We start from the raw sequence: 10032 nt of genomic DNA, 5'->3' as shown, positions 1-10032 counted from the left end.
CCCCGCCATTTTGTGATTTAAATTTCCATTACAACTCTTTAAATATCACTAAACTCGATAAGCTTGTGTAATATGGCCTAAATAAAATTTCTATCAATATAATAATTATATATATACTATCGATTAAGTGTACTTCAAACTCAATCGGGACAGCCGTTATTGAGATCCGATAATCTCGATTTGATGCAACTTGCCGGTTTGCGTAAAAGAGACACAGCAGTGTCTCACGTCATGTTTAGCGCCGAGACACTACCGTGTCTCCAGATATATGTATAGTTATCACGATATATGATATAACTAGAAACCGCACTATCTGGAAGGCTGCAACCTGTGCGTGACGTTAATAAGACCAATATCATTTTATCTTTGTTTAATATTTGGTGAACAATAAAATAATAAATGGGAATTCGAATATATTCTTATGAGGAAACCATTCCAGCGGTTTGATCTTTTTGTTCTCTTTGGGTGAGATTAAAATTAATTTATATTGATAGAAACGGGCACTAATTGATGTATTCCAATGGTGTGTTTTCAAAATTTTTTTGTATAAACAGCCTTTTATACGAATTATGTGACAATACGAATCCTTTTTCTACCACAAGAAGTCTTTTATACCATTTTACCATTGATATATTAATCACACGCCAATCAGAATACGATGTACGTGACACCGGAAATCGAAATCGCAGTTGCTTCAATTTCAACACGTTTTAAATTTGATAGCATATGAAATCGGTACGAGAAATGCCGATGCCGTGTCGACAATGAGAATGAATAGCGTATATCAAATTTCGAGGCACAGTGCACAGGTTTGCGAGCGAAGAAAGAATCGCGCGGATCCATTAAACACTGACAAAATGGTTGAAAAATTACTTGCTATTATATAAATTATAAGTCGCTTCACTGATCACTGAGCGCTACATAACCTTATGGCTCAAACACGGTATTAGAGAAATAATAAACAAGAAATATATGATATTAAAGATTATCTATAATAAACAAAAGAGAGTTATTCTACATTACGAATTATAATAAATAAACATATCAATCATATATTAATACCTTTTTGTTCAGTGATGAGCGGTTTTTTCTGCTGAACGCAGTCAGTACTTCACTCGTCGGGTCTCATTAGCGGATTGCGTGTTAACACACGACGGATTATTCACTTAATAAACAGTTGCTAGCGTTGCGTGAAACTGTGACTGATCGTGTGAGAAACTTACCATGTTTGATGATCCTGAATAAGACGTCCTCGAATCGAGCTGAAGCTTAATTATATTTATCATCGCACAAACACAGATTGTTTAATGCAGAAGTCGTTTCTGCCGCGTATAAAGAATAAATGTTATACGCGATGCGGTCGTTATCTATATATTTTATGATGAAGAAAGATCCGAAGAACTGGACAACGTCATTCCATTAATAAATGCTTCCAGTTTTTTACAGCGATTTTTATAAATAAATGTGAACAAAACACTTTAACCGAGCGTCAAGAAATTCAGCACGATTTCGACAACTCCCAAGTTTCGAAGCTCTTTAAGCACTGCGATTAGAACTTTAGACGGATATAAAATATAACGGAATACGATAGGTTACTAAATACCTCTTTACTCAAAGCGTCGACTTGGATCTATTGTGTGGCGTATCATGAATAATTAATGGTGACCCCGAATGATCTCACGTATATGCGCAACTAAGCTCAAGTAATTTTATTTATACGAGTTATTTTTTCGAGCCAATTCGAACAGCCTTATGCAAGAAACGAGAAATTATGTCGAAAAACAAGTCATTAATTTTTTAGGAAAAAAAAAATTGCTCGTGTCGAATAATAGTTGAATTTATAATAAATTTATCAGCATCTGATACAATCTGGTACACGTATTTTATTTCTCTTTAATTATATAAGTTTCGTTTTTTAACGGAAAGTCGGAAACTCTGAAAGATCTCTGGAAAATCTTCAGCTATGAGTTTTGCAAATCATGCTCGTTGATCGTTTATCACAAACATTTTATTATACATATAATGGATGCAGAAAGTCTAAGGACTTCTATTTATGAATATAAAATAAAAAGAAATAATTGTTTTTCATACAATTCTCTGTATATGTATCTTTTTAGCATTATAATTACATTATAAAAAAGTCTCATTACGTCTCAAATGTTGTACGCATTGATGGCTAGGAAATCTATACTAAGGAATTGTGCTAAGGACTTCTATTTTTAAATATGAAGAAAATGAAACAATTGTTTCTTCAATTCTCTGTCTATATAGAAAAGTTCTTTTTCTATAAAGAACATAATTAGTTTACATTACAAAATAAGTGACAGAGGAGTCGCAAAGGATTCCACGTCCACAATTGGGAGTTAAAAAAGATTTTCTTTATATTTAACAATTATGAAATATTATCGAGCGATCGAATTAGGTCCGTAATTGACGTAGGAAAAAAGAATTATCGCGTCAAGAAATTAATAGACATCTAAAAAGATTATCTCGTTGCAAACGCGAAGTGTGATGTCCGTCTCGTATGATTATAATTTCGTGTTGATACTTGAGGACGGCTGACGGCAGCTGGCAGCAGCTCCAGACCAGACACGTGCGCGAGGTGTTTCGTTATGTCATAATAAAGAACGATTAAGAAAAAGGAAAAAAACAAACAAGTATCGGACAACTGCATGAGAATTTTTTTCTTAATACTAGCGTATGGCATAATATTGCTTAAAGTAGGACCATCGACTCAGTGAAAGTGCGTCACCATGTATATCATCGCTGAAGTTTGACGAATCTTGGTGTTTACTGACAAGACTGATGAACGAAAGAAGAATCGTGAAACGATCGACATCGAGAAATTCAGCTGCAATAATGTTCTTCCGTACGTATACATATTAGAGATAAAATTGATTTATACGAAATTGTTGACTTCACATTTTTTTTTTGCCAGATGTTGAACCTAACCTATAAGCGTGGGAATGGAAGAAATTCCCACCTCGTCCTCGTCGAGCGACGTAGTTTCTAGTCAGAGATCATTACCGTCCACTCACGATTCCGGATGGAATGATCCACCGGAGTGGGCATTGTCCTCGCAAGATAATTCATCAGGGACATCCACCAGGAGACTCCTGAACAAGCGAGTGGCATTCCCACTATCTTCGCAAACTCCTTCTCCAGAGAAGGCTACTGTTTTGCCTGCATCATTGAATATGCCTCCTACTTTACAGTCTACCACAGTTCCCACGATAACCACGGCTCCCCACAAACCTCTTCTGGCTCCTACCGATAAGGACTATGCAAAGACAATAGAATCTGATGATAATTTCGATAAAGATCAAGCTTTGACAGAAATTTTGACCAGTTTAGAATCTGTGATGATGGAGCAGAAGATGGAAGAGAACAAGGTGAAGGAAATGCGAAAACGATTAGATACCATGAAATCTAATTGGCTCGAAAACAAACTGAATGATACAGTACAGAGAAATATCTTGAATATATCGAAAGGTAATGATAAAATCCTTACGTAACATCCATATGTTAATATTATGTATCGACATCAGCACGATAAATATATTTATTGTATACATTTATAGAGAGCTGTATATATTTTTTTCAGCGCTGCTAAGGAAAGATGTCAAGGAAGCCGACAAAATCCATGTTACTCTTATGATGCAACATGCAACTGTTTGTCGTACTTGGATGCCAGCAATCAGGCATATAATATTCGAATTAAAAAAGGAATCTGAGAAATCCAACATCTCGCAACCAGAGCAGCCACCTCTGTTATTTGTCGACTCGAATAAAAATTGATTTTTTTTTTACTAAAAGTAAGCTCATAAATATATAATATAAAATAACGATAAATATAAGAATTGAAATAATTTAAATATATATTTCATTGCATTTTGACTACACTGCGTACGATATTTTTGCAGTGAATGCATCAAACAATATTTTAATATAAAATTATAATAAATCTGTTCGAGTCTTTAGCAAGAAACATAGAGGACACAGTGTAACACGGTGACTCATTTCATCTTTTTAACATTGGCATTATAAATATAATGTAATGATTCACATTGGAATGCTTTATATTTGGTGACACAAGTCAATACAGGTGTACTTTACTGATGCAATGTATTTGCTGAAAGTACGCATACTAACTAGCATTAAAATGAAAAACTAAGGAACGGATAACATATATTGGAATGAAGTCAATACAAGTGTCGTTACTCGTGATTGAATGCTAAAAAAAGAATAATATTTGTATCCAAATGGAAAGAACTCTGTTTCTTATACTGTGTCACACTCTGTTTCTTGTTGGAAAGCACTTAATATTGTATAATTGATTACAGTCTATATTACAGGAAAATTATCCTAAAATAAAAATGAAAGCAGTTGTATTCATAAAAGTTTTTTGTATTTTTCATTTCTCTCTTATGTATATTCACAAAGGACAATTACATCTGTCTTACCACATATCTTTGTCTAAATGTACTCTTACGTTGATAATAGTCATCGATAGCTAAAATCAATTATTTTTTATTACTTATATGTATCATATACTCACTACTGTATTCTAAGCATACTTCAATCTTAAGATGGACACATCCACGCATCCTGAACGAAATTTATTATTAACTTGAAACTGCCCCTTGTTTATTTTTTCGCCCGTGTAATGAGTCTTTTTTATACCATTGCTTTCAGCTGTCTTCTATCTTCATCGTTTCGAGAACTTTGTGTCGCGGTTAATGCGCGCAAAAGTGCTTTACAAGTTATGGCTCTTAGAAAACTTACACTTATAACTTACGACCACTTCTTTAATCGTCAATATATTAAATTTTCTTCCATTCTTCGCGTAAATAAATATTCATAAATACATTTAGAGGAGCGACGACGTGCGTGAAAGCTCTCTCGAGACTATCTTTCATTCTCTCTTTCACTCTCTCATTCTTTCTCTCTCATGCTTACTCTCATTCTCGCTCTCGGGAAGAACGTGTCTCGCCAATTTCGTGAGAAACTACGAATCCGCGCCGAGAGATAATCACATTCTCGCGCGTCCCCGCCCAAATTTCGATTTAAAATTTCTTCATGGTTTTATCCAAAAATATATATACATATATACGGTCGGTGTATACGTAACGCTACATCCTTACAGCGTACATCTTTACGAATTCGGGCCACAGATTCCACCAACAAACCGATTTACTAAATCATCATGCGTTTCTTTTTTTCTCCCGCTTCTTTACCATTGAGCGATATCCATAATCGCGCAAAGGAAAGTTATTAACATTCGGTCGTGATCACGCGGATCAATGTTAACCGGTGTTAGCCCTGAATTTAATGAACGATAGCCACTTTCATTCACCAATTTGCGTTTGTTCGCGATCGACAATAGCACTCCGTTTCCCCGATAATTGATAGATTATAAGGCGTGTAAGCGGATTTCGCGGGACATATACACCGACTTGTCTGCTTCGTTTCGCTTTGTTTTTTTTCTTTTTGCTTCTTTATTGTTACACATCCATACGCATGCTACGAACTATTTAAAAAATTTGCTCTCGCACTTTCGTTCGTCCTTCTTCACTCGCTACGTTCGTTTTCTCTGTTTTTTTTTCTGGATTTTCTCGCTAGTTTTTTCGTACAAAACAAAATGGCATCTTTTTGGCATTGGAAGAAAAAATACACTCTTCAACGTTTATCTCTTTCTTAATCCGCCTCTCCCCCTCCCTCCTCTTTTTCGCTAATTAATCCCTTTATGGATCAGATTTCGGGTTTTCTTTTTCTTCCTTATACAGGGATCTACGCAACAACTCGTTGAAGAATCGCGCAAGTATCTCGTTTAGCGATTTATTAAACAAATTTCATTAAGACATAATTCTATATTTGAAAGAAATATTTAGCTTTATTTTGACAGATTTGCGCAAGCTAACGGGAAATATCACCGTTGTTGAAGTACCACCGTCGTCGTTGCGTACATCAGCCTGTATTTCGGACAGTTCATTATTTCGCTTTTCGTGATAACATTGATTATTGTTATTACAAACGCCTCGCTTAATTATTTAATACTATTTTGGCATCGTCGAACTGTATAATTTTCGAGTTTCCGCTTTGTAAAAAAGTTTCTTTTTTTCCCTTCAGCAAGAATAACGCATCTCTTAGGATGTACTTATAGACAGTTGGAAGTTTCGTTACGATGGTGTCTCGGGGTGCATTACGTGGCTAAGTATACACATTTTCGGAAGTCGATGTGGAATTTTGATTTCTTTTCACGATTGCACACGGTTGCACCGAGCGTCGCGAGAACTCGCGTTTCTTATCACATTCTCGGCGATCGATCCATCAAGTCGTAACCGTCGTAACCGTGGTTCACGATTCGATCTTCGTCGCGCGAGAGAGATACTAAGGCCGGTATTCATAGTCGGTTCTTATTTTATGACCGTCTTAAGTAATGTCTTGAGATGCTAATACGGCTCTCCGATTGGTTCGTGATGTCTAAAAACTGTACTTAAGACGGTATTAAATATGAGATCCGACTATGAATACCACCCTAAGGATGCTTTCCAGCAAGAGGCACAGATAACACAAGTGTATCACAGTGAATCATTACATCCTTGTTGCCAATGTCCATCCTTGTTAAACGAAGATGATTACTTTGTGTCACGCTGTGTCGCTTGGTGGAAAGCACCAAAAAGAAACATTTCTTGTTATTATGCGAAGAATAAATCTTGAAATATATACCCGCGACGCCCGCTGGATCCGAGAATGATCATCACGAAACGCTTAATTAATTGTAACTCGGACAAAGGCGCCTCGTTTTATTGTATTGTCATTTCTGGCGGAATACGAGGAGGACAATAGCATCTCGCTACATACATTAAGAAAAAAAGGAAAGGAGAGAAAAAGCCATGCGGGGGGGAGCCCGATGCTATTCTACATTGTACTCTCACTACCGTCCTTGCTGCTCTTATCTAGAAAAATGGATCGGTGTATATGTGCTTAAGCGAAAGAAACGAGTCACGCCCGAAATTATCTCGTCCCGTTTTACCGTATCTATACACGTGTCTATCACGTGAAGAGAAGAAGTTGTAGCGAACTCAAGGAGAACAAAGATACGTTCTTTTTTTTATTTATGTCTCTCATTAAGAGGGAATCAGCATATTGAATTCGATACCAGACGTATCGCGACTTTTTTGTACGTCTGGATGGGTGGCTTAATTCTTCTTGATTTTAATTTACTCAACTATATAAAAATTCCTCGTTTTATTTATTCGTCTCCAGACCTTACTCTAAACTTTATGAAACTGCGCGAACCGAGAGACAATAAATTCGAGATAAAATAAACGGGAAAATAAAAAAAAGAACATTCGACTACTTTTTTTTATCCTCGCCGATTTGTAAGGCCGTTCCGAGTAATACGAGCAAAAAAATCGACGTGACGTATTGAAATTTTTTACGTGTTATAATAGAAAACATCGATCAATCGGTGCACAGGAAGTCAGACAATCTCAACCGAAAGTCGAGCCGCCAGCTTGCCGAAAATAGAAAAAACGGTATAGTAACCGTGTTCTCAAACTTAATTAATAAATATATAATATACATTAAATTAGATTACATTACTAGTTATTACTGTTGCCGATATTATTATTATTATTATCACTATTACTATTACATGCGATAACTAATGAATGATAATATATTAATGATTCCTATAATACTCCAGTAGGCGAGGGTTGGTCGCGTCTTGCTTCTTTCTTTTTTCATTCCACCGATTTGCGGACGCAAAAGAAAAGGGACTCGACTCGGTGAACGCGAACCAAAATCAAAAGCCCGCCCTCAATTCACTCCTCGTTATGAGCTAAAATAGAAATTTTGCGTCTTAAAAATCGTACTACGCTTATTTAAGGGATCGCAGACAGATATAGCGAAAATAAATAAATAAGTGGACCTCCTCGGCTACTAATCCTGCTGGGAGTTCTGCTCGCCTCGATTTTTCCCCGGTCAGTTCTCCGCGACAGGGTATCTTTACTTACGTACAACTCAGTTATCGCTGAAGGCAAACGATGAATTTCGCGGCAACGAGAGTTGCTCTCCGGAAAGTTTTACTGTTCTATTTATTGACCCTTGACATTGTATCATTGATTAAACCCTTACGCTCAGCTAGCTCAGTGTCACATCCGAGGAAAGCACTCTTTAAACTCTGCCATCAAGTGGTGACATTCCAGGCTTTTGATAAAGAAAAACAATTTAGAAAAAACATATAACATACAGTACAGGCAATAGGAGTCTCAACGCTGGTTATCAATTAGCGCAATTCTTCTTAATATTAAAAATATAAACCTTGACTTTGAACGTTTCCACTTATGGTTTGAGTCTTTATCAGTAATCTTTCCTCCTAGTGCAACGGTTGGAGAATTGCATAACAAAATAATATCTCCAATGTTTTTTCTCTCAAAATTGAATCGTTAACTGTTGTGAGGTAAATCACATACTCACAAAGTTAGAAAGCTTTTTTGATAAAGAAACATGGCGAATCCTCGTGTCAATTCTCTTCGGAAGAGACCCGAATTCTGAGTGACGAAAAAAATGTGGAAAATGTGAAGACAAAGAAGGCGTAAAACCCTGGTCACAATTAACATTATTAGGAATAATTAACGACAATGGAATGTACACCGCGATAATTTAACGAGAGCGTAATGAAACTAGGAAGAACAGAGAATGCATCTCTCATCTTCGTTCAGGATTCTTCCGGACTTAGAAACTTTTATAATCAGAAGCAAAAGCCTGGACATGCCACATCAAGAAGCACCAATCTATCGTATTTAGATCCTCCGAGAAAGTCTCTATGATGACAATGGACGTTTGATCCATCGGAAAGCACACTGCCAGAGGCCACGTCGATTAGCCCTGAACGTTAAAAATTATCAGCAGGATCCTGTTGCCGAGCTTTGTGCTGCTCGCAACAGGCTTAGACTAAAAGACGATTAATATATATAAGATTGAGGACAATAGAGAAGATAATGGATAGAGTTACAAATCGAATCTTTTCGTTTCTACTGGTTCAATAATAATGCGTCGAATCTCAGAAAACCGATCGAATTCCTTTTTGTCGCACCGAACCGATTGACCTCTCGACTACTTTTCTTTCGTTTTGATGAGACATTAGATACTAATGTCATTATCCGTATTAAAAAATTAATTCGTACAACCACCATCCTAATAAATTTACTAAATTTTATCGAATAACGTCAAATTTTGTTGCAAACGACAAGCTAGCATAAAATCGCAATATTAACTAATTGTTGTTCGAGTAAAAAGGATCAAACAAGGTGGAGCAAGCAATAAGGGAAGAACGTCAAGAACTGACAATGAAGACAACACCTGGCGTATCCAGCATATACCGCCGACCATTAGATACACCTCTACCTACGCGTCACGTGATTGTTAGATAAATGCTTTGTACTCAGCCGACCCGAAGGGCGCATGGTTAGTATTATATCGCATGCCACTTGAATTAATCGTACTTAGTACTTAGCTATGAGTACAAACACGTAAATAAATACGAGAATAAGAAGCGAAATGTACAAAGGCTAGAAATCAGAGATATACATTACATATCATTTAATTAATTTAAAGATTTGAGATCATTGTGTTGTGTGTCGTCGTCTGGATTTTTTTTTTAGGATTGTGCTTGGACTTTCGCGAAAAATAGTTCAATTAACAAATATAAAAAGGTATTCTCGAAACTATCGACCCTTTCTTCTTTGACTTCGACAGATCCGAAAAGAAATTTGGAATCTATCTGTCTTTTTGTTAGAATCCGAAAGCATTCGGATTTAATTGAAACGTTACGATATCATTTCATTTATCGATTCATCAAACACGAGATAAAAATATTAATTTAATTAAAACATTATAATATAATATATAAATATAATATAATAATATAACAGGGAATGGAAAGTTACTTTTTAAAAGTAACAAGTTACAGTTACTCGTTACCGAGTAGGAAAAGTAACAAGTTACCGTTACTAGTTACCGATT

The 10032-nt window shown here is 36.0% G+C and overlaps 2 protein-coding genes across 6 annotated transcripts in view; one reads left to right on the top strand and one right to left on the bottom strand.

Moving 5' to 3' along the window:
- Window positions 1-1547, bottom strand: part of Aldh-III (Aldehyde dehydrogenase type III) — a 21356-nt gene extending 19809 nt beyond the window's left edge. The window contains exon 1 of one of the 4 annotated variants that reach the window (XM_018508890.1): window positions 1224-1547. In XM_018508890.1, the coding sequence (XP_018364392.1) occupies window positions 1224-1286 (63 nt within the window). In that variant the 5' untranslated portion in view covers window positions 1287-1547. Of the gene's footprint in view, window positions 1-1062; window positions 1097-1223 lie in introns of those variants that run through there. The other 3 variants (XM_018508886.1, XM_018508885.1, XM_018508888.1) reach the window with 3 other exon arrangements.
- Window positions 1548-2542: 995 nt separating this feature from the next.
- On the top strand, window positions 2543-3842 carry LOC108762083 (steroid receptor RNA activator 1). 2 transcript variants are annotated; one of them, XM_018508899.1, is made up of 3 exons: window positions 2543-2743; window positions 2939-3492; window positions 3605-3842. In XM_018508899.1, exons 2-3 carry the CDS (start codon window positions 2967-2969, stop codon window positions 3796-3798), a joined length of 720 nt encoding a protein of 239 aa, XP_018364401.1. In that variant the 5' UTR covers window positions 2543-2743; window positions 2939-2966; the 3' UTR covers window positions 3799-3842. The 2 variants fall into 2 exon arrangements, with proteins under 2 accessions (XP_018364401.1, XP_018364400.1); XM_018508898.1 differs by having other exon boundaries at window positions 2543-2869.
- Window positions 3843-10032: the final 6190 nt, after the last annotated feature.

Source organism: Trachymyrmex cornetzi, unplaced genomic scaffold (genome assembly GCF_001594075.2).
Source record: "Trachymyrmex cornetzi isolate Tcor2-1 unplaced genomic scaffold, Tcor1.1 scaffold276, whole genome shotgun sequence".
NCBI lineage: Eukaryota > Metazoa > Arthropoda > Insecta > Hymenoptera > Formicidae > Trachymyrmex > Trachymyrmex cornetzi.
This window is presented reverse-complemented; position numbering and strand designations above follow the sequence as displayed.

What these genes read in the sequence shown, in the direction of transcription:
- LOC108762083 (XM_018508899.1), top strand. Translation starts at nt 2,967, where the DNA reads ATGGAAGAAATTCCCACCTCGTCCTCGTCGAGCGACGTAGTTTCTAGT. An exon ending in TATCTTGAATATATCGAAAG is followed by an intron (nt 3,493 to 3,604) that starts GTAATGATAAAA and finishes TATTTTTTTCAG; the next exon opens with CGCTGCTAAGGAAAGATGTC.